Source organism: Mytilus californianus, unplaced genomic scaffold (genome assembly GCF_021869535.1).
Source record: "Mytilus californianus isolate M0D057914Y unplaced genomic scaffold, xbMytCali1.0.p SCAF_9, whole genome shotgun sequence".
Lineage (NCBI taxonomy): Eukaryota > Metazoa > Mollusca > Bivalvia > Mytilida > Mytilidae > Mytilus > Mytilus californianus.
Genome location: NW_026262745.1, coordinates 76,108,737 through 76,135,127, shown reverse-complemented (window position 1 = coordinate 76,135,127; position 26,391 = coordinate 76,108,737). Strand labels below are relative to the sequence as shown.

The 26,391-nt window shown below is 32.0% G+C and overlaps 1 protein-coding gene across 2 annotated transcripts; it reads left to right on the top strand.

Moving 5' to 3' along the window:
- Positions 1-565: 565 nt before the first annotated feature.
- Positions 566-24,934, top strand: LOC127714830 (uncharacterized). Of its 2 annotated transcripts, XR_007987957.1 has the most exons (12): positions 566-863; positions 2,498-2,558; positions 3,017-3,057; positions 3,986-4,057; positions 4,840-4,875; positions 7,281-7,415; positions 8,148-8,200; positions 8,686-8,739; positions 10,991-11,278; positions 13,334-13,549; positions 19,393-19,525; positions 24,150-24,934. XR_007987957.1 is itself a non-coding variant. In XM_052220862.1 (11 exons), exons 1-10 carry the CDS (start codon positions 698-700, stop codon positions 13,505-13,507), a joined length of 1,080 nt encoding a protein of 359 aa, XP_052076822.1. In that variant the 5' UTR covers positions 566-697; the 3' UTR covers positions 13,508-13,549; positions 24,150-24,934. The 2 variants fall into 2 exon arrangements, 1 of the variants encoding a protein (XP_052076822.1); XM_052220862.1 differs by lacking the exon at positions 19,393-19,525.
- The last annotated feature ends 1,457 nt before the right edge of the window (positions 24,935-26,391 follow it).

The window sequence follows — 26,391 nt, the reverse complement described above, 5'->3', positions numbered from 1 at the left end:
ACCAGACTGATAATTTATTTTGTACGCCAGACAAAAACATCATCAGTGACGCTCGAATAAAATAAATAGTTAAAAGTTCAAATAACGCACGAAAGTTAAGTGAATAAAGGGCCCAAAGTTCCAAAAAGGTTTCGCTAAATACAGCTATCATAATCTAACGACTACTCATTGATAAGAATAATAATATTGATACATAAACTATTCTAATGTTAATATTTATATTCACTTTTTATTCGACAAAAAGGAGTTACAGGGATTTATACGCCTGAACATTTTGTATTAATTATTTCTCATTTTTTTTTCAAAATATTTGATTTTGTAGAGTAAGTATACTATCCGGTGAAGTAAACAAAACCCTTCTAGTGTTAAACCAACTTAGCTAAAAAAAAACTAGTATTTGAACGGGATAAACTCAGATACATGATTATATAAAATGATATATCAATTCTATAAAAAACAATATAGAAAAAAGCTGATGGTTTATGTCAATTAGACAACACTCATTTTTTAGAATAATAACAAATCAAAGTTGTTATCAATAGTTTAACATTTTTTTTTAGGACAGAAGTATGTAATTGGAGTTTTCAGAAAGAACACTAAATGTGAATTATGGCGGTATCAACCATTTAAATTTTGGTCACATCAGCTCAGTCGGTGTGTGTTTTTGAAATCTCCTTGTAATGAAATTGGACAGATTATGTCTGATATCGGTTCACCTTCTGGTGACAGTGTTTGTCGTTGCGATCATACACGAGGATTTGCCTTTCTTAGCGACCCAAATCGTCATTGTTACTGTACACCATCCAATGAGGACTGCACCTGTTATAAAAAGTCATGTCCTTTAAATCATACTCTTACATCAGGTAAGGCTTACATTTCAGAAAGAAGGATAGTGTTTATATACATATAAATAGAATAATATTTTATAAAATGATAGAAAGGTAATACGTCAGCAAGACAACAACACTTGTTGTTGGGGTTTGTTTTGCTGTCTAGTAACCTTAATGATTTCTGTAATTGTTTTTATGTTTTATTTATCAAAAATGAGTATATGTAAGTTCAAAGTTAACGGAAATGCAGGCAATTGTATGCTCTAGTCGTATCTTCCTCTCAAATAACTAAGAAACCTTACTTGGCATAGTCCTTAAACACGTTTTTATCCACAGGTCAATAATAATAATGCTGTCGGCTTTAAATGTGTTCAATTTAATCCATTTATGAAAATACCGATGATGTACCAACGAATGGTTATTTTTCACGATATGTTGCTAAATACTTGACATATCTCTATAACACGTATGTTGTTATACCGATTACTGTCTCTTGCCATATATGCATTACATGTACCTACAATGTGACTGATGACTCAGTCAGATATGAAACAACAGGGAATAGGGGACGATCATGAAAAGTATATATCATACTTTCTGCTGGTTAAATATCTACGAACGCAAAAGCATGAGTTTTCAGGAGATAACAAGATTCATCACATATTTAATTTTGAATGGCGTAAATTCGTATGCAATGTAGATTTAAGTCGTTTTGTATAATTCTTCTCGTGCAGTCTATGTGATAGAACAATTCATGTTAATGAAGTCCGAGATGAATTAACATGCACGCGCATAACGTATCAATTGAACATATGAGACACATAAATGTCATACGCTTGGACAAAAGGTAAACTGCTAATGAGAAATTGGATACAGACAATAGGAATACTAGAATCGCCACGTAGAGATGAACTTTTGAGTGTGTAATTTTACTCGCAGATAGGTATCAATCTTCTTTTACTGTACTCAGTTCGCTAAAAACTAAAGTGTTTCTAAAACAATATTACAAACGTGTAATCATGTTTACCGCTACATTGTACACAATACCAACATCTTTAATTTGATCAGAAATAATAATCGTGTTTTAACTGAATTTAGTTGCATGATTGATTAAGATGTTGATTTTGTGGATTTTTATTGAATGCTCTCTTAAAGTTATCCACAACTATAATACAATAAATAAACTAGTGCTGTCATCATTATTTGGTTCCATTATCAATATTATATTTGAAATTCGTCATCATAATCGGAATGCATTCTTCTTCTGATACACAATTTTATACGCATTCTATATATATAAATATATATATGTATATTACTCAAGCCGTGTGTTGCCGTAACAATATTTATGTGATATTTGATGCAATGGTTTGGTCGCTCAGTTATGTTTCAGAATTAAAAAAATGCATCTATACTAAAAGGAAAATAATTTAATATAATCTATTTTTTTTTTAATCACGAAATTCGTATGATGTTAAACATTTGGTAACGATTTCATTGGCACCAGATTTATTTCTTCATGCAACTCTTAAACAATGCCCACTTACAAAATGTACATGAAAAATAATATGAGGAAATCATACAGTCCTTTTCCTTAAGGTTATTTTACCAGCTTCATAACTTATATATGACAAGTTTCTTTTATTTTCAATATGTATCTACTGCAGATTATCAGTGTAAGCCTTCAATTCATGAAATCTCTTCATGTCAAGATGTATCACCTGTTTTGTAAGTATTTTAAGATAAATAATTATAGGTAGAACTCAACCCGTGTTTTGTAGTTTACGGTGTAGCGTTTTTCATCTTAGTTTGATATATGAAAGGGAGACGAACGATACTATAGGACATTCAAACTCATAAGCCGAAAATAAACTGACACCATGGCAATTAAAGAAGACCAACGACAAACAACAGTATACAAAACACACCGTACAATTAAAACTAAAGACTGAGCAACACGAACCCCACCAAAAACGGGGGTTATTTATAAAATAATCAAATACATCATGTTAGTCAACAGATAATTTGCATAATGTGAACATTTAATTTCGTGGATCAGAAATACTAACGAAAACAACAACAGATCATTAGGTATGAATAGTACATTATATATAAATTCAGCAAAATAGTTCAGATTCATTTTCACGCCTTCTACTATATGTAATCTGATAATGTTTTATTCACAGAGACACAATTTATACCACCTATATAACAACGGATGTCGAAGGTATTTGAAATTATGTTATTTCTGTTTGATGGAAAAAGATGGGTTTTTTTTAAATTCTTTTGACCTTCCGTTCAAAAGTTTTGGAGCTCCGACTTTTATAAAAACATCATTCAGTTCAAAATTAAGGATAATTCAGAACAAATGGTTTGGAAGTCTAATAATTAGAATAATATGAACGTAAAACACGAATCTGAGGTAAATTTTCCTTTACTAGACTAAATCTTTGTTCTAATGCTTAACAGATGAAAATTACCATTCTTAATTTGGTTATTCAGCGTAATGCATAATGTTAATAACTCTAGCCAGAAAAACAGTTAACGAACGATTACTACACAATGACCATTCGATAAGATAAATATAAAGGAGGAGGGAATAAAATATATCTCTGAACATCAGTCGTGCGTTATTTATAGTTGTATTTTTATTCGATGTTTAATTAAATTTAACAATTAAATTTAAACAAAAAGTTCACCGTAACTGACAATTTAATGATCCTCGATTTTTTTCCTTGACAACGTATTTGTAACGTTTGAAAGATGCGTTTGAATAGACAAATGGCACGATGTTCCTTCGAGGTATACTTTATACATTTAATACAGTTCTTCTATAAAAAAAAGAAAAAAACAGGCATGAATCATTAATATCACGACTTGATGTAAAAATTATCTCTTTTCATTAATTTAGTAAAGGTTCTTAGAAGCTCTTGACGGAAATGATTTACAGGAGAGAACATTGGTTAAAAGCTTTAAAAATGTTTGCTGCTTAAAATAAATGCATTTAAATAATGCATTGCTAAAATTATTGTCATGTGAGATTCCATGATATTATTTTTTTTATTTGCGGCTGTTTGCTTTATGTTGTTCGATATTCCAAATAACAACAAAATATGCTGTGTTATTTATATTGGGGTTTGTTTTCTTATCTGCAGCCGTAAAGGATTCTAACAGCACGCAAGTGGCAAACACCTCGACCATACCGTTGTTTATATTTCTAATAATAGGTAAGTCGTTTATATTTTTTTCGTTCCTTTTTTGGGAATTTTTACAGCTTTTACGTTGCTTATTTTGTGTTTATTTTTTTATATGAATTGTGTTACGTATTTATAATTTGTTAAAGACTTTGAAAATAATATTTTGCTACTACGATGACATATAGATGGTCATGTAATGCATAGTATATGCATTGTTGAAGGTAAACACATTGAAGATTATTTCGTGTGTTTCGTTAAATTATTATGTATTCAAATGTCATGCTAAAGAGCGTGGTCATTTGTATACTGTGAAAGTACTTTTATTCGTGATTATTCATTTTCGTGGTTTGAGCAAAAGTTGCATGTTCGTGGGTTCTTTAATTCGTGGATTTGAAAGAAAAAAAATTGGGTGAAGAAATTGAAGCCATCTGAAACGAAAACTCGTGAAAATAATTATATGTTGTTTTATAATAATTTCTGTGACATCGCAAATTGAGGTGTTCATTTTTGTATACTAGTATTGCTCATCACGCACATGGTGCACTACAATGCAAACTATAGGTTAATACTTTAACTGCATCTCAAACAATTAAATCTAGCAGTAAACATATCCGCTGTTTATCCAAACCAAACCAAGTGTTTAATGTTAACAGAAAACAACACAAAACAAAAAGGATTCAAGCTTCAATAATACTTGACAAATGTGACAAACATAGTATGAAAAATTCAGTGATTGCAATGTATTCACTCTTCAAAATATTTGTTTATTTCAACATATATAAACGTTTATCAATTTTATATTACACTTTCAGTCTTGGTTTCTGTCATTGCCATACTTTGTATTCTGGGTAAGTAGAGACTTGCATTTTGTACAGTAACATAGATATTGCTATAAATATATTAGATTGATATTCAAAAAAAAGACTCAGTGCTTCACCACGGAGCCTATATTGCTCACCTGTTAAATTTGCATACAATTGATTTAATGCAATGTCGATTTTTTCAAATCGTTTCAAGATGAAACGCAAAAAATGCAATATCATTCTTAAAGGACAGTTAATCATATAAGGAGCAGAGTGACGATTTCAGGCACTTTGACTGATTTTATTCATCTCCAGCTGAAAATTTCCAACTTTTAACAGTTTCTCTCCATCTATTGTAGTTCACGCACACATAAACACAAAGTCAGTCGGTAAAATCGTCATTCAAGTTTAATTAAATTTAACGTATTTCTTTAAAGAGAATATTTTTGTATAAGTAAAAGTATAACGTACGACAATAACGACGACAGATGACAGTCGCCAATTTATACGAACGCCATCACGAGTTGGTTGACCGTAATGGAATATCCGTTTCACAGATGATAACGGATATGTTTCTAATGTCGTTACTTCAATCCTGTCCTCTTTTCACGAAACTGACCTACCGAATAAAGACTTATAACCGGGTTTGTACTAACATAAGCAACACGACGGGTGTCACATATTGAGCAGGATCTACTTACCCTTCTGGAGCACCTGAGATCACTCCCAGTTTCTGATGGGTTCCGTATTGCTCATTCTTTAGTGTTCTATGTTGTGTTTTGTGTATTATTGTTTGTCTGTTGGTCTTTTTCTTTTTTTAGCCATGACGTTGTCAGTTTATTTTCGACTTATGATTTTGAATGTCCCTCTGGTATCTTTCGCCTCTCTTTTACAAATGGAATTTATAATTAATTAAAAGGAATTACTGTAATATTTGTTCTGTCTTTTCGAAATAACCTCAAAAATGTGGTAAACACTTTTAAATAAGCCACACGTTTTTCTAATTTTCTTTTATCGAAGCCATCTACATTGATTTGTTATAGATTTCAAGAATAATGACATATGTCATACCTTGTTTGAGTATCAGACATTTTACAAATAAGGAGGAAGACACTGACTGGTTTAGTTATATAAAATTCAAAACTTATAGGATTCAAAAATATATTTTCCCAGAAAGTTTATCAAAAAAATGATTAGACACTTAAAAAGAACTATGTGTAATTGTTACAAAACACGACGAAGTGATAGGATTGCAATGCATGTTTTAAAAAAATTCTTAATAAGGAAATGCATTTTTTTTTTAAATGAGAAAAAATTTAAAATAATGATTCATTGATATCGTTATTTTGTTATTTATTAGTCTAGAAAGTACTTATAGTTTTACTTTTGAATTATGTGTAAATAGATTTTTAAATATGTTCATGTATTGGTCATGATATCTTAGAACACGGTGGAATAGTTTTAGAATTATTGAAATGTTTACAGCTTTGACACCAATTCAGCCATGGCGTTGTCAGTTTATTTTCGCCTTATGAGTTTGATTGTCCCTCTGGTATGTTTCGTCCCTCTTTTAAAAGGAAATTTAGTGGACTGATGATATACAAATAGTTTTCTCGTTTGAATTGTTTTACATTTGTCATTTCGGGGTCTTTTTAGCTGACTATGTGGTATGAGTATTGCTCATTGTTGAAGGCCGTACGGTAACCTATAGTTGTTAACTCTATGTCATTTTGTATCTGGTGGAGAGTTGTCTCATTGGCAATCATACCACATCTTCTTATTTTTATGATTATATAATATATAATATGAAAAATATATTGGATTTCAGTGTGGAATGAACGTTTAAGAAAATTCTGAATATCAATTAAACTGTGGAAAAAAAGGTTATTAAAATTGAAAAAAATCTCTGCTCTAATTGATAAAAGGGAATGACATGTAATGTCTATTGTTGTGAGCTGTTTCAATTCTTATTCTTCCATCAACATCCTTTATATCATAATTTAAAAATAAGAAGATGTGGTATAAATGCTAATGAGACTACTTTCATCACGAGAGACAAAATGAGACAGGAATTATCAACTATAGAACACCGTATGACTTTCAACAATGAGTTAAACCCATGCAGCATAGTCAGTTATAAAAGGCCCCGAAATGACAAATGTAAAACATTTTAAACGAGAAAACTGATACACAGCAACAAACGACAACCAATGAACGGCAGGCTTCTGACTTAATAATAATACATAATGTAGCTTGGTTAAACTAGTTTGAAGGCGACAACCCCAACCCAACCTGTGACAGTGGTGTAACAGTACAAACTAAAAAAATCAGTTGAAAAAGGCTTAATTCATCAGATGGCTACAAATAGAAATACACCTAACAAAAACACAGAGTGGACGTGTGTCTATAATGCAAAATTAGTAATTTAAAACTGTATATTTTTTCATCAGTTTTTGCTGAATTCCCAATCATTGTTGAGTGCACAAATGTCTCATTTTCCTCAGCAAAAGATAAAACAGAAGTGATTTTTGGAGAATCAAACGATAACGTGTATCTAGTAAATCAAGAAAAAACACTTGACCAAGGTAAAGTAGAATACTTGCTATCTTTTGTGTTTCTTCTTAATAATGGATGTTATTAGATGTGAAATAATATGATGTCATTGTGAATATATACAAGTGATCAATATAAATAGTTGCTACATTGACATATTTTGGCCTATTCAAACTTAGCTTCAAAGCGATAAAATACACAAAAACGTAATATTTGACGCATCATTTGACATAATGGTTATTAACATTTTTCACAACAACATGGTAGTATTAGTATGTGGCGTGGCTATTGCTGACAGCCGAAGAGATATATTGTTATGATTATGAAAGCAAACAACAAAAGAACTATTCTATAGCATAATCAATTTTTATTAGGAAACGGGAACAGATATACTGAAAAATCAAAAGAACTAGCATTGACGGTTTCATGAATTGATATACCACGACAGTTTTTAAATTAAGTGATTTAGATTGCATAAAAAGTATAAGAATATTACCAAACTCCAATGTAAATTCAGAAAAAAGGGGGAAGCATGTATGTTTCCTGTCTATACAGTCCGCATACATAAAGGTTCTTTGCTGTGGTCGTTGATTTAAAAAAAGATTAAATATACACCTGAAATATTTGATGTAACCTTTATTGTAGTTCAAATAATATATCATATCTTGTAGTTATATATAAGCTATAAAGTTATCGTACATTGATCATTCCCAAAATGCTCAATTTTCGTATTTTTGATATTTCCATTTTAAATGCTATAAAAGGTACAACAGGTGCATTCAAGGAAAAAAGAAAGAAATACATCAATAAGAAAGAGGTAAGAAAGCTAAATGTTGGAGCAGTGATTGCAGTTGTAAATTACGGTAAGACTTTGTTTTTGTTAAGTGCATAAAGCCACCTAAATAAAGCTTACGTTTTACTTTCACCAAACATGACTAATCATCATGAAAGTACAACAGATGCTAACAGCTACATGTATACACGATTCATTGCTTTTCTACATTTATACCATGCTGACTTTAATGTGACCAGTCGCCCACTATTCGATCGTTTTTCGATCATTATACTACGAACAAACTTTGAGATCCTGTTTTTTAGAATTATATTTAATTTCTATTTGTAAAAGTGTCTTTGTATAATATGATTAAATGATAGTATGTAGTTAGAGTTGACACACCGAAATGCCATTATCGATTGCAAATGATATAATTGAACGCAATATGATATCCTTCTTTTAAAATTGATAATCAATTATTCACGTTTCTTTGCTGTAGTTACTTATGTGTTCTCTTTTAACAACAGGTAGCGCTACTGCTACTGAGGAACAGACTCAGCGAACCGTTAATTCATTCAAAGGTAACATACACATGTGTTTTTAGTTGATTGTACTAATGCTTGGTATCTTAATTTATAATGTAAAAGCCCCTTAAACACATTCGCGCGGATAATAATTCAATAATTCAAACGCGCATTTTTTCTCCCAGGGAGACACAAGTTATAATCTAATCAAAACATTTATAAAGCAAAATCAATGCTTAGAGTTAAGAGCGCTTAAAAAGCCCATAATTAAAAAAATTTGTCAAATCCAAGGAAAAAAATATACATTGTTGTTTTGAATTAGTAAACTAACCGCATATAACAATATTAAGGAGCTTTCATGTCAAAAATGAAGTACTTACTACTTACCTGGTGATACTCCTGGGTAGGAAACATTCAAAAGCAGTGCCATCATCGACACAACAGTTTGGAAACTCATCATCATAACAGGGTCTATTCATTAATACGCCACTCATGCACGACGCATATCAGATATTGCATAAATATTGCCTATACTGATGGCTTCCAAACTCTTGATAGCAAATTCTACATTAAAAATATAACATGTTTTATTATCCTTGGAAGAATTTGTATCCATAATGGAAGTTTGTTTTTTAGCCTCTTGGAATAGTAAATTGAGCCTAAATATAGTTGCGGATAAGAGTTAAGGTCAAATGGTGCTGTTTTAGGGTAGAACTGTTTAAAAATAGCAACTTTATATTAATTTCGTTCGCCCGAAACGTTTTTTGTCTGGATTTACCTCTATCAGGAACGCCAATACCCAACATTTTAAAGGGTGTATAAAACCTTAATATGATAAGAGGTATATGACAAAAAAGGGACCTGATGGAGTTGAAACCTTATTTCTCAATAATTTCTGAATTTATCAATTGAGAATAAAATAAAAATTTGTTAAAAAACATGTTAGTGACTACTCAATTGATGAAACCCTCGGGGATTGAGAATCCACCAGCAGTGTAGTATCAACCCTGTGCTAGTAAATGAAGACAATATTTTATAAATTTCTTGAGTCATTATTCTATGAGTTCTAATGAGAGAAAATAACTGATTCCAACTGTATTGCATATATTTGCGTTGGTGTCTCGTTTGAAATATGTATAATGCATGATGTTAACAGGTAGGCCAGTAATAACGAGTGTCATACGTATTAATTACGATCATGTGAAATCGTAATGCGTTAACCACATGATCTTCATATGTACTTTTCAGAGTTTTATTAACCCGTTTGTATCGCATAGTCTAGATATCATAAAATCAAAAAATAGGTGTAACGTCGTTCCCGGTTGCTATTCAAATAGTTATTTGCTTAAGGGTATAGCAAAGTTTTGTTTGTCTTTTTGGATCTGCCAATACAATCGTGTACAGTAGATTTTTTATATTTATCGTCAATTACATCTGCCACCCCGACAGCCGGTAATACAATGTGGAAAATAAACATCTTTTGGTGTGAAGACAACGTGTAAACTCCAACTACTGGAAGCAGATAAAGAGAAAGCAGATGACGTCATGCAACCCGTTATTGTTTTATTGTCATGTATAATACGACAAAAATGAGTCTGGAATTAGTCATCTTTTTGAAATGAAAACATTTACCCTTGCATTCTATACAGAATTAGGATCACCGTCTACATAGGTATCTCTATCAAGATCTAATAAAACAATTTTATCGTATTTTTTTTTAATATTTGTGCGTATAAAATTAATCTAAGGTCAACTTTGTCTTTGAGAGTTTCTGAATATTTTTTTAATTCACCAAACGTGCAATTTAAAAAAAAGTAAGTTATAAATTATGTCAATACCGCGGATCTACTTATGAGCGTACGATACACTCGGGGACTAAATATTCCACCAGCATTAGTATTGACTTTTAAAAAATGAAGGTAAAAAAATCTAAAGTTTATGCATCCGATTGTCTTTTCTGGATTCACCAGCATAAACACCGTTGCTTTACTGAGCTAGGACACATTTGGATAAACAACTAAGATCAAATCAAAGAAACCAGGCTTATACAATGTCTGACTAAACACTACAATACAAACACAATGCATAAGGCAATGAAAGAACAAAATAGGTAAATTCTGTCAAAAGTAAATTTAGTTCAAGGAGTTTAAAACAGCTAAAATGAATGTTGATCCACTGTAAGGTACAAATACAGCATCAAAATCTTATAATATGCAATAAATTTCGTGCTATGTGTAATTTTTATGTTTGATTGTTGTTTTTGTTTTGTAAAAAATATATAGACAAAAATCCTGTTTGATATTTATAGGGCAAAAATGACGTAATTGTTGCTTTAGAAATTGGCTTGACATGTTCTGGAATTGCCGTTTGCCTTTGGGATTCCCACCAAGAAAAGCTTATGTTTCTTCTAAAATGGAAGTCAAAAGAGCAAAGCAGAGTCAGTAATAAAACATCTACGGCAATTTTATTCAGACCAAATAAAACCGCTGATAGCATCGGTGACGATGCAGAATGGAGGCATTGTGGACGAAATCAAGATAATCTTGATGAAAGGCCATATTACAAAAACTTTATGCTAACATTATGCAAGGAACAGGTTAGTCAATTAAAATTATTGATACTATTAATTACACAGTAGTCACATTTTTAAAAATATTGTTTTTATTGGTACTAACATTGATTTTGATTTGAAAAATTAATACATAACTAAATATATATTGTCTAATATGAACAGCTAATAGAACACTGTATATATCCTACATCCTCTCGATATTGTTTACTTATTTTCATGCCTTGCACAATGTCATGCGATTCTCAGAATGTTTATGACGTCTTCACACTAAATCATTTGGATGTGTACTAACTGAAACTTTCGTCTGGGAGAAAATAATTTATTTATTAGTTGCAATTGGCTTTGAACTAGCTTTAAGTAACTGCATGTACTTCTTATTTCGGTGCTTAGTGTCTATTGTTTTTATGTTAGTTGTTATTGTGTCGCGTACCAATCTTTTCAGTAAGAGCAATTGCTACTGATTTACAGTTTATTCTTTTGTTGTTTTGCTACACCACTGTTCCATATTAGATGAGGGTTGAGCGTTTACAAACATGTTTAACCCCGCCACATTCGTTATGTGCCTGTCCCAAGTCAGGCACCTGTTAATTCGTAATTGTCGTTGGTTAATGTCTGTCATATTTGTTTTTCGTAAATTGTTTGTTTTAAATTATGCCATTGGTTATCCCGTTTGAATTGTTTCACATTTGTTGTGTCGAGGCTTCTCATAGCCGACTATACGGTATGGGTTTTTCCTCATTGTTGAAGGCCGTACAGTTGCATATAATAGCTTATATTTGAACTATTGTGGATAGTTGTCTCATTGTCAATCATACCAAATCTCCTTATTTGTATATCTATGATATTGTTGCGAATTTTCACTAAACATGTGGCATAGTACATATGGCAATACACATGGCATCTTTCGTGAGCCTGGATTTTTAGCGGTTTGAAACTTGTTAAAGTATGTGCGTGGTTGCATTGTAGTCTCAAGGTCGTATCTCAATGGACGTTTATGTTCATTACTAAAATGTGTGACGACGTTGACTAAAATTATATCCCTTTATAAGGCTTTATTGTGAAAGAATGATTCCACATAAAACATTATGTAATGTTACACTAATGTCTCATGTTAGGGTGAAGGTTGACGCCTGTTAAAACGTTTAAACCCGCTGCATTTGTATGCGCCTGTCTGAAGTCAGGAGCCTGTTGTTCAGTGGTTGTCGTTTGTTAGTGTGGGTCATAGGAGTTGCTCTTTAACGTTTTTATGTAGATTAGACCGTTGGTTTTCCCGTCTGAATTGTTTTACACTAGTCATTTTGGGGCCCTTTATAGTTGCTGTTCGGTGTTGTCCAACTCTCCATCCAAGTCACAATGTGTAAAAAGTAAACAATTATAGGTCAAAGTACGGCTTTCAACACGGAGCATTAGCTCACACCGAACAGCAAGCTTTAAAGGGCTTACAATGACGTCTCGTGGGTCTGGTTGATAGTTCCATTTTTTTGTTATCATACCACAACTCCTGAATTTATATTTATTGCAAAATCATTTTGTCTAGATAAACATAGAACACGCGGAGTGTGGCCCAAAACTTATTGTTTTGCTAGGTAAAAGATAAACAAAAAATAAACTTATTGTTAAATATCTTTTTGTGCGACGGTTGTTTTCCTGATTAAGGTACACATGATACATTTTGTAAACGAAAAGTGCATCGAACGCACTAAATTTAAAAGGTATTATTTATTTTTTTGTGCTTCATATTATATTAGAGCGTGTTCACATCATTTACTCGTAGTCAAGAATTTGCATAATTAAACAATATTTCTTAAATTCTGAAATTGCATGGCTGTATAACTCATGAAAAAGTTAATTTTGAGATTTAAAAAAATATCTTAATATATTTTAGAGTCAATTTACCTTTAAATCGTACATGTACCAGCAATAAGTTATATCAATGATGTAAACATTCTAACAGTTAACGGGAATTTGGTTAAATATCAAATTGCATCAAAGTATGAAAATATTCCTTCGTCATTTGCTTGAGTTGTGAAAATTAAGTGCATCATACCTATTTTGTTTTACATTTTGACTTATATCAAGGAAATGGATTGGGAGGATATAGCGATATGGGATGTGCAGAAGAAAAGCAGGATGAAGGCTGTTGATATTATCACTTCTTTTATCAAGAACATGAAACATAAACTTTTAAAAGAAATATTCAATGGTGAATCAAATACTGATATTCAATGGGTATTTACTGTACCAGCTATATGAAGTGACAAAAGCAAGCAAATTATGTCTAAAGCAGCTGAAATGGTATGTTCTTTGATGATAACATTCCCATCTGACGTATTGGTGTCCTTTTGACGATCTTTTAATGGAAAAGTTTTAAATAAAATTGAGAATGGAAATGGGGAATGTGTCAAAGAGACAACGACCCGATCATAGAGCAGACAACAGCCGAAGGCCACCAATGGGTCTTCAATGCAGCGAGAAACTCCCGCATCCGGAGGCGTCCTTCAGCTGGCCCCTAAACAAATATGTATACTAGTTCAGTGATAATGGACCTCATACTAAACTCAAAATTATACACAGGAAACTAAAATTAAAAATGATACAAGACTAACAAAGGCCAGAGGCTCCTGACTTGGGACAGGCGCAAAAATGCGGCTGGGTTAAACATGTTTTTTGAGATCTCAACCCTCCCCCTATACCTCTAGCCAATGTAGTAAAAACAAACGCACAACAGTACGCACATTAAAACTCAGTATAAGAGAAGTCCGAGTCCGATGTCAGAATAGGAAACAAAAGAAAAAAAACAAAATGACAATAATACATAAATAACAACAGACTACTAGCAGTTACTGACATGCCAGCTCCAGACCTCAATTAAACTGATTGAAAGATTATGTCTTCATCATATGAATATCAGGCACAATCCCTCCTGTTAGGGGTTTAGTATTATACCGTCATAAAATATATGAGAAGAACATAACCCGTGTCATGCCAACAACTGGTTTTAGAATAAATGTGTTTAATTCCGATGCAAAGACCCTATAAGTGAATCAATATTAAAGCCAAAATATGCAATCTTTAATGACCTGACAACAGTATCGTAACTATATCCCTTCTTAATAAGTCTGTTTAAAGGTTTTGTTAGGTTTTGAGGTGAATACTGCCATTTTTGTGCTTTGTAAAGAATATTACCATAAAAGATTGGATGTGAAATACCCGAACGTATAAGATGTCTGCATGTTGAGTTATATTTACGAATGATGTCCTTGTACCGATGATAAAATTTAGTAAATGTTTTGACTAGTTTATGATATCGAAAACCCTGGTGTAATAATTTTTCAGTAGTACATAAATTTCTCTCGCTAAAATCTAATACGTTGTTACATACACGAGCGAATCGTACAAGTTGAGATATATAAACACCATAAAATGGTGACAAGGGAACGTCACCATCTAAAAATGGATAATTAACGATAGGAAATGAAAAATCATCTCTTTCATCATAAATTTTTATATTAAGCTTCCCGTTAATGATATAGATATCAAGATCGAGGAAAGGACAGTGGTCATTGTTAGTATTAGCTTTATTTAAAGTAAGTTCAACAGGATAAATTTCTTTAGTATACATACTGAAGTCGTCATTATTGAGAGCCAATATATCATCCAAATATCTAAAAGTATTGTTAAATTTTTGTATCAGATGTTGTTTCGATGGGTCTTTGCTGATTTTAGTCATAAATTATAACTCATAACAATACAAAAACAGGTCCGCAATAAGTGGTGCACAGTTAGTCCCCATTTGAATTCTGATAATTTGAAGATATACGGAATCTCCAAAGCGAACAAAAATGTTATCAAGTAAAAATTCAAGGGCAGATATAGTATCAAAGCATGTCCAATTGACATAGTTCTTTTGTTTGTTGCTACTAAAAAATGACCTAAAAGAGTTTGAACATATGTATTCGCATTCCGACTTTTTAAATGCCCATTTAATTAGGTGTGTGAATGTTTTCTTAATAAGAATATGAGGCAAAGTGGTATATAGGGTAGAAAAATCAAAACTTTGAACAGATTCAAAATCACCAATATATGCATGTAATTTATTAAGTACTTCCAATGAGTTTTTGACACTCCAAAAGTAATTAATTCCACTATTTTCAAAGGCCTTATTTGAACAATTTATTATCAGGTTTTTGATTGTACCAAGTGTACTAGTAAGTAGAATAGACAATTTAGTAGCGGAACAACGACTTGAAGACGAAATAAATCTATATTTGTAAGGTGATTTGTGTAGCTTCGGAAGCCAGTACATAGTTGGGACTTTCATTGTATTTGGTTCTGCTTGTAAAGAAGTAGCTAATAGTTTATGTTTGTTACAGATATCGTTTTCTGAAAATGAAGTCAGTTGGAATGTTGGTGAATTCGTGATTTCCTTTTGCAGAACCTCAATGTAAAATTTACCTCAAACTATAATGATATTATTAGCAGCTTTATCAACCGGGACAAAAACAAATTCCTTGGCTAGTTCTTTTAGTTTATGTTTGATACGAGAAATAGGATTTTTATGGTTGTTGTTAAGAGTAAAATGTTCTTTAAAATGTTGTATACGTATATCAACTATCTTCATTACTGAATTGAAAAAAAGAGTCCAAAGATTTTTTGTCAGCTTTTTCCCGTTTTATCCATTTCAAACAGTAAGCACGAAGTGAGTCGTGGATGATATTACGACACTCATTCCAATTAATAATTGACGGGGGGCGATATTTAGGTCCTTTACTGAGGAATGATTTTAACTCTCGGTCGCGAACGATGTTAAGGTCTCCTGTTATAACATGGGAAATGGGGCCATAAGTGTATTCGGAATTACTACAATTACATAACGTAGGTGTATTTTCACTGATATTTACATCTTTACAGACTTGGCTATAATTAAACACAAATTTCCGGGTAGATTTCTTGTAAATATAACAAATAAGAGGGAGTTCAGTATTATCAAAATATCCAGAAATTTGTTCTTTAACAGAATGGTCGTTAAAAATACCGGCAATATTAACAAAATCAAAACCTTTATTGACATACTTTATTTTGATAAAATGTTTTTTATGATCTTCAGGGCGATCAATTTTGGGAAACAGTTTAGAATAACAATATGCCATTATAATTTGAACGATTTCATACTTAGGACTGCAATATGAAATTGTGTTGCAATCCTCTAAAAATTTATTTAATTTATTTATAGGTAAAGAACAGAGCTTGGTTAATAGATAATGTCTGCCGTTGTTTTTTGAAATAGAAATTAGGTCCGAAATATTTGTATGGTTAGTCCGGAATTTTCTTTGATTGCGATTTTTTTCTACGCCCATGAGAACGGTTTTTACGAACAGTTTTAGAAACTATATCCAAAATGTTAACAGAATCGGTTCTTGATATATTACCAATTCCCATGACATTATCATTAAGACCGAGAGGGTAGACTGTCTGTAATTTTTTAATCCAATTTAATTCAATTATTTTCCGTGATCGTACAAACTTTGAATGAGATTCACCAGGCTGCTTATTTACTACTTGTAAAGGTTGAACTGTTAAATATTTAATAGGATGATTGTGCTTTTTAAGATGTTGGAAAATGATACTTTTGAATTTATTGGGTCTTTTAAAACGATACAGGTGTTCTTGCGTGCGTTTAGATAAATATCATCTAGTTTCACCTACGTACTGAATACCACATCCCGGTTTGTTTCATGTGAATAAATAAATAATACTGTTTGTTTTTCAAGTTATATCAGTTTCAAAATTTAAAGAAAATGTGCGACCATTAAACGTAGACCTTACCGTATTGTTGGTGGAAAGACGGGGACATGTAAGTCATATTTTGGCATGACACTTATCGATAGAAGGGTAACCGATTTTTATTGTTTAAAATGTTAGCGATGGTAGTATTTTTAGATAAGCGATTTTAAAGATTGAGACGTGTAGATACCCTTTGAACGAGTTAAGTATTTAATATTTTTCCATTTCTAAGCTTCATATTTGTTTTTTATTATGTGGATTTTATTAGAAAGGAGCAAAGACTGACGTCCAGAATATGAACCAGCACACAATAAATTGAATTATGTGAATATGATAAAACTGTTCGGCTAAAGACGTCAAACGCTATCCGTCATAAATTACCCGAAAAATAAAACAAAAGATAGGGTATATCAGGGTAGCGACTGACGTCTGACTAAATAGAAGAATGGGTCTGAAAGTTGAAATACTACTTTTTGATAAATATTCCTAAAGTAATGAACATAGAGAAGTTCTCGCTCGGACACACACTCTATAATCTAGTATGTTATAAGAGCATAAACCTGAAGCACGGGGAGGCACTTTAAAGCATGGGGAGGCACTTTAAAGCATATGTTTTGAAAAATTGAAAACTTAGCTGATTTTGTTTTGCACTTTTTTTCGTCCCTGCAACGGATGATAAAATTGGAACACAACTGGGTTTCACTTGATGTGGTCTACTCAGTGACACAGTTTAACAACCTAATATTGTCATATGAGCTATCGTTCTTCTTGTGTCTATTGTCAATCAATACAGTTCACTTCAATTATTACTCATGGGAAAGTTCTCAGTCTTCTTTCCAAACATTGTTTATTTTGGCACCTTCTGTAGGAACGAGAAAAGGGCATTGCAGTTGAGTTTTACATTTTCTGAAACATAAATGGCATTTTAATTTTATCTATCTCGTTCATGCTATACCTAAACTTTTTCCAGATGCACAGGTTTGTCTGTACTCAGAATATTTGTTGAGGTGTAAACACAGCAATTTAAAGCAAAAGGTTCACTTCAACCTTAAACCATGCACTGACATGCGTTTTATACCAGGGCCCGTATGCATTAAGCTACAGAAGTTAAGGTTTTTCATAATAAACACGTAAGAAATTCTGCCTTTTCTAATTAAGCGGTGTGCATAAAACATTAAAAACTAATGGATGTATTAAAAATTGGTATGTAAATTTGCATTTCAGTCATACTTTTCAACAGACCGTTTGCTCATAACCATATTAACCACAGAACGAGACTACTGTGGTTAAACTTGTATTGATTAACACCTTTTTCTGAATAATTCAATGTTAAGTTTTTGATTATTTCACTGCTATTAACATGAAATCCAGGTTTCAAAAAGTCAGGCTATAAATGTGTTTTCCTCCTTGATACGACCACTGTAGGTAGGTCAGGATAGTTACATTTTATCCGTCTGTTCATTACACCTACTAGTATATCAATGGTTGGTCTATAACACTACCCTAGTTTATATGTTTATATTTTACTCTGAAACTAACTGTAAAGTCCGATTGAAATTGGACATCTGAGACTTAGCTTTGATTCTTGTAGCATGCAACTAACGATATAGATAATTTACTTAAAACTTGTACCAGGACACATGAAATATTGACTACTATCGATAACTTTTTTTGTTACACAGCCAGGTCTGTCCAGACCTAATTATAGTGAACAAGACTTTATCATATATATATATATATATAAAGTATAGATAGTCTGGTACTTTTTAAGTCGGACTACAGCCAATGATTAGCATCTAGTTGTAAAAGCAGACTGGTCACTCTTTATCGCAATTGTTTGATAAATATTCTAGAACCTGCATATGACGTAGATGAAACTTAATGTATTGCATCCAGTAGATATTTGTTTCAATCGTAAACAAACACGGGATTAACACATTTATAAACTCGTGGTATAAACCAGTTAATAAATTACCAAATAAAACGTTTTAAATATTTGACATACAATTGTACTTGTAGTTATAAAATCCTAGAGCGATAGTATAGGCCAAACCCTATCCTAGAGTTATAATATAAGAAATGTGGGTTGCTGTTTAATAGATACATGTATACAAAATTCTATTAAAGGTCCGTAGACATTGCCATCCTTTTTCCAATATAGACAATCTCGCTGGAAGTAGCGTTAAACACAGTTTTCCTTTAGATTTCCTTGATCAATTTTACAAAGAACACATGTTACATGTTTTGGACAAATAGCTATGAAGCATTTAAATAAATAAGGAAATTCAATGTCAAAAACTGTATTTTCTGAAAAGTTGGTTGTCCTGCAATAAGATGAATATTGTATTCTTCAGGTCGGATTATCGAGGGACAAATTCATGCTTTTAGAGGAACCTGAAGCTGTATTAAAGTATTATTCAATAAATGCCAACGAGTCTTCGACAATGCTACCTGCGAGCTACAGGTGTATTGTTTTACACGTAGGAGGTATACATTTATAATACTCTTAATATACGTGTAATATGAAAATGAAGATTAATTTTATAGAATCGGGTGAGAAAATGGTCTTGAGAATGTTACTTTCTGATAGCATAAAGAACGTTTCATGATCTGTTGATGCTATCTCATCAGATAGGTTTAAGACAAAATATCACAAAAAATACCAAAATCTAAATTGTATACGTATGTGTTGCATCCTTTGTATAAAATTGATTGTTTTTCTAAATACCTTATGTCGGTTCAAAATCAAAGCTCAATGCGAGGTTATGTTGTATCCTGTACGTAGTGTTACCAATGTGGCCGACTTTGATTAAAGCGTATTTGATTCTATTTGTATATTCAATGGATATAGACCTAAAACTTATTAGTTGAACCGTAAGCTACTCATAAATGGATCTTTCTACAAAATATGAAAATACCATTTGATTTCGTTCTGATTAATTTTTTGTCACCGCCTATTTCGTCAGTCGCTGTTTTGTTGTTCTGCTAGATGTCGCTTAGATATTTGATGTATGATTTCAAACTGCTTCCGCTTAAGCGAACACTGTTTCTTGTTAGTGTTATCTCCTTGAAATCTATTTGTCTTTGCAAACTACTCCTTTGTAACCTTGAAAGATACCAACAAATGTATTTTGCCAAACTGATTTTTACATCCTGAAGGTATCGATATTTTTGAGCGAAGCGTTTCGGAGTCTCAAAAAAAGAAATTCATATCACTGTACGAATACGAAAACTTCATTAAACCAATTTTCGGCTCATAAAGGGCATGCTACATATAATGATTGTAGATAGACATAAGTAAAGAAACAATAATGATAATGTGTATGATAATATGGATTTAACTATAGCAGTTGTTTTCTTTATTGTATACATGCATAACAAATTAAAGCCACATTGTTGTATATTTCATATTAAATAGAAAGAAACCAAATAAATCTGTTTTCTGTTTTTAGTTTTTGGAATTATTACATAATTCTAAAAGCAGAATTTAACATAATTTGTCGTTGTTGTTCGAATGATGGATATTCCATAAGAAATAAGATTTCGTCTTCAATTGAATTTAAAGAGCAAAATTGACAAATTCTTCTATCTTTGTCAATTTTTCTATAAGACCCTGCTAAATAGCTAATTTATGATTTATTAATTTACTTATTCTCATTTGTGTGAGGTGCCTGTGTGTACACTGTGTTTGACATAAATGTATTTGTAACACTTAAACTGTAAGTGGTAGAGACCTATGTTTTTTTTTATTTGAGGTCAAAGGTAAACTTTACGTTCTAGATTTTGATCTTTCTTATAACTTCATATGCATACATGATAAAGTATTCTTATTTTTATGTCTTTTAAACTTGATAAGGTTTTCACTTATTTAATATAAACGTATTTAGAACCTTATGTTTTTGGAATACGTTTGCCGTAATCTATCATATGAAACAATGAGTGACATTTCAAAATCGAAAGTAAAAAATTTTCTACATACTTATAGCTTAAAAGAATGGAGATAAATTTCTACTTCCGATTTTAAAATGTCACTCATGGTTTCATATGATAGATTACGGCAAACGTATCATATGACACTGGAAGTTCCTGTTATCTCCCTTATTTAATGAAATCAGTTCCAAAAGTTATCAAAAGGGTGGAAAAACTTTCCATTGTCCTCTGAACAATAGACTATTTTCATATTACCGACTTTTGACTACGGATTATATAATTTGTCGACTGGTTACCTTGGACATCATGGTACCAAGTCAGGTAAGAGCAAGCTAAAGAAGTAAAACCAAGCTTTCAATCGGTACAATTTTGGGGGAAAATTACCTGCTTAACATTTTTTTTCACTACAAAATCATCGGAAAACAGTAAACTTTCCCCTCAAATTAAACCGATTATATGTTTGATTTTAAATATTTTGGTTGCTCTTACTTGACCAAGTACCATGATGTCCAAGGTAACCAGTCGACAAATTATATAATCCGGAGTCAAAAGTCGGTAATATGAAAATAGTCTATTGCTTTTTAATTATTATTAGTATTCTTCAAACATTGATATATTTATGGTCACTTCAGAAATAGTCAGAATCAATATGTTGTCCGAAACTTCGTGCTATAAACAAACATTATCCATTTTAACTTAAAGTCATACGAAACGTGTTTCTTGTAATTCTTATGTTATCGAATTTATTGAACCAATGCATGCATATAAACTTAACTAAGTCCTGTATGCAAGTTTTTTTTAATATTTATTACGAATCTAAATCGTATTATCGACAAATTATATTTTATTCAGTGATGTTGATCGCAAGTTTATTAACCTTCGAGTTTGTTGCCGAAGTTTACAAGATCGTAATACTGATAAACAATTAAAAAAGTGCACGTGGTGCACGTGATAAATAAGTGAATTGATAGAGCCATGATATATGGGTTAATTTTATATTTTCAATGCGCTCCCATTTGTTAATCAGGAGAGGCAATAGATACGAAAGGGACATTCAAACTCATAAGTGTAAAATAAAACTGAAAACGCCATGGCTAAAAAAGAAACAAGACAAACAGATAAACAACAGTACACAAACACAACATAGAAAACCACAGACTGGGCAACACGAACCCCACTAAAAACTGGGGTGATCTCAGGTGCTCCGGAAGGGTAAGCAGATCCTGCTCCACTTTTGGCACCCGTCGTGTTGCTCATGTTAGTACAAACCCTGTGATATGTCTAATTCAGTAGGTCATATTCGAGGGAAATGGGACAAGATAGTAGTTACAACAATTTGAACATATCCATCGTCATCTGCAGTTGTTAAATGATTTGTTGTATCAAATTTGTTCTTTACGAATCAGTTATTACTATTTACCTTCTAGTGCACGTTTATTTACATAATTGCACGGTTTTCCCTTCGCACTTGCGCTGTCCAACGAAAGGTCTCGTTGTTAATGTCACATATTCAACTTTTTTTTTGCAATTTGAAGTTGCATGCGATCTCAACTTATTATATAAATATGAAGTTATAAACGAAACTGATCACTGTGAAAGATGTGAATACTAGGTTTGCTATACTTTTCGTAAAGATAAACTCACTATATATACATTAACTAGGATTAATATTTTGCAAGAGTTCTATATTTTTTTTAGTATTTCATGATACAGATTACCTTTATGTCAATGTTGGCAAAAATCCTTTTTTGAAACGATCTGAAAGACAATTATACAAGAAAAGAAATGAAAAAAGAGTACAGCCAGTGACACAAATTAACAGCCCTGTAAAGGGTTTTTTTTTAAACTTCAGTTGTTTGGGTAAATCTTATGTAAAATTGAGAATGGAAATGGGGAATGTGTCAAAGAGACAACAACCCGACCATAGAGCAGACAACAGCCGAAGGCCACCAATGGGTCTTCAATGCAGGGAGAAACTCCCGCACCCGAAGGCGTCCTTCAGCTGGCCCCTAAACAAATATGTATACTAGTTCAGTGATAATGGACGTCATACTAAACTCCAAATTATACACAGGAAACTAAAATTAAAAAAGATACAAGACTTACAAGGGCCAGAGGCTCCTGACTTGTGACAGGCGCAAAAATGCGTCGGGGTTAAACATGTTTTTTGAGATCTCAATCCTCCCCCTATACCTCTAGCCAATGTAGAAAAAACAAACGCACAACAGTACATACAGTAAAACTCAGTGTAAGAGAAGTCCGAGTACGATGTCAGAATAGGAAACAAACGAAAATAAACAAAATGACAATAACACATAAATAACAACAGACTACTAGCAGTTGTGTATGTATTGGTCAATGGATTATATTTGAAGTATAAAAAAAGAAAAATAATGTTGTATGTCTGCTTCATATATTATAAATATATAAGCCTGTAATAGAAAAACAAATTCATTTTAGGTTATTTGTTCTTGAAATTGTCACCTTTATCACCTTATTTAGTGTTTTCATATATTGCGCCACCCCTCGCTCATTAAAATTTTTATTCAAAAGTAAAGAATATGGTATATAAAGAATAATTTAGGTAAAATATTTGTGGGTGAGTGGTGGCGCCACAGTTAATTTTGCAAAAAACTGAAATAAATTTTGCCAAATTATGCAAAAATCTGGTTTAAATGAAAGTCACCTACATGGATGACGTCACAAATACATCACTTATGACGCAATTGGTGAAAATCTTCTTTTCCTGAAACAATTGGACATTTTAACATACGTATTCTTCAAGTTTTTACAACCTTATCGCATTTAAAAAAACATCATTAGGGCCAAATTTCTTGGTTAGTGAATCAACTCCTTAGGAAGTCAAATGATACATGAGACAACAATATATGTTTAAATAATTGTGAAAGCCAACATATGGATATTTTCTTTATTATTTTGGACTTTAAAGTGGAGACAAAACATAACCTGATCCCTTTCATTCTAGAAGCTTTCAAACATTCTTCCAAACCGTTTCGTTTTTTTTTAGGGGGGAGATTGTACCTTATGGGAGATTTTGTATTTAAGAATTGTAAATCTTCCTTTCAAATTTGATCCCAATATCTATTACAACAAATTTTAAATTAATTTTATATTATTGTTATTACATACTAATCGGTAAGTGTTATTACTTTTATTATAGATAACGCAATTAACTCAACAATAATGAATGTTGAAGATGATACTTATACGATGAAGACTACTGTATTCAGTCAATATGAAGGTGTTACTCAAGCGGTTTTAAAATTTATTTCCGATTTATTTGGTAAAAAAGTTACAAAGCATTGTCAAAAAAATCATCCACTGGAGTACATGACATTATTTTACAATGTCGAAAAGGAAATGAAATGCGTTCAACCGAAAACAGATATCAAAATGTGTATTCCACGTGTATGGTTTGACGTTTTAGAAGACTTTAGTACTTTACCTGAAGCACACATGGAATCTCATTTACAAAAAGATGTTGATTTTGAAGGAGATGAAATGAAAATAAAATATGAACTATTCTGGACCTATTATGACAACTTCATTCAATGCAGACTTCAAGTTATTGATCATATTTTAGCAAAGGAATCGGTTGCTGGCATTGGTGTTCTATTTCTTGCTGGGGACTTTATTGAACAGGTTTTTGTTGACGCTTTGAAACGACAATATCCTGAACATACAATACTTGTAGCAAGTGATCATGATCCAGATGAGGTTATTCTAAGGGGTGCGCTTATGTCGTGGAATGAACATTTTTTACATCCCAGCTTAAAGTAAAACAAACTCTCTCATTTACATATTTATTTTCATTGGACTGGTATGGTGTACAAAGATATAGTTTACAGTTTAACATGGCATTCCTCCTGCCAAGAAAATACTACATTATATATAAATATTTATGTGTGTCCATGGTGCATTTAATAATAAATAGTTTTACTGTTATTTTCAACTTGGTTGAAATATGTATTTTCCTCCTGCTGGGTTGTCAGTTACGTATCTAATCCAGGAAAAAAAGCACACACCGTCACATTATAATACATTGTTCCCCAATACAGGATCCTTGTTCCTTCAAATTTGACAGACGAATGTTTGTTAAATGTACAAATTAACAACTAGAGCGTCCTAAAATTTTTCAGATAGTCACTGCTCATAGGTAGAAACAGAAACTATTGAGCACGAGTCGCTTACCTGGATCTATGTGCATTTTCAACAATGGCCGCTCGCCAACATTAAAGATTTGGGTGCAATTCATAACCGGATTCTCTTTTATGCTGATTATTTTTGCTGTTTACAGTTTCTATCTTTCTATAATATGTTTGGCAAAAGACAAAACAAAATAGGTAATAATATCGTCTTTTGAGGCAATAACTCCTACAAGAAGACAATTTCGTCGATGTTGTCGTATTTGTAGATCTCGTCACGTTGGGTGCTACAATGTGAAACAGGATCTGCTTACCTTTCAAGAGCACCTGATATCACCCCCGGTTTTTGGTTGGGTTTGTGTTACTCAGTCTTTATTTTATCTATGATGTGCTTTGTGAACTGTTTGTTTTTTGTCTTTTTCTTTTTTCCATTGTGTTTATTTTCGACTTATGGTAGGAATAAGAAGATGTGGTGTGAGTGCCAATAAGACAACTCTCCATCCAAGTCACAATGTGTAAAAAGTAAACCATTATAGGTCAAAGTACGGCCTTCAAAACGGAGCCTTGGCTCGCACCGAACAGCAAGCTATAAAGGGCCAAAAAATGACAAGTGTAAAACAATCCAAACAGGAAAACCTCTATGCAGATTGTATTTAGGATGTTCGCTGCCATCTGTTTAAAAAAACAAGCGTTTGAAAAGATTGTTATAATTTGATACTATATAAATAACGGAACTAAAAAGGCAGAAAATGAAATATACGTGTCCTTGTTTATGGTATACAAGCCATTGGAAATTGGGCTGGGAAAATTCTATATATTTTTTTCATACATTTAAGATTGGCACTTTTTATCTTAAACAATATATGAAAAAAACAAGGATTTTATAAGATTAGAAAATGTTTTTTTAAACTATGATATTAGAAAACAATGAAAAGAATAGTAAGGGTTAGTGGCTTATTATTGATTGGCACTACATGGATATAAAAAACACTCTACTAACTAATGATTGATTAAAGACAGTTATTATTTCTGATCACAGATTGGGAAATCGAGATCACAGATTGGGAAAACTATATCACGTGTTAGGAAACCGAGATTACAGATTATTAAACCAAGATAACGGATTCGGGATCCGAGATCCTAGATCATGGATTAGTTTATTGTTTATAGGTCTCTTTATGGCTTCCGTACCAAACCAATGATAAAGTTATAAATTTTCGTAAATAAAATCAATGTTCAAAATAAATAACATTGGTA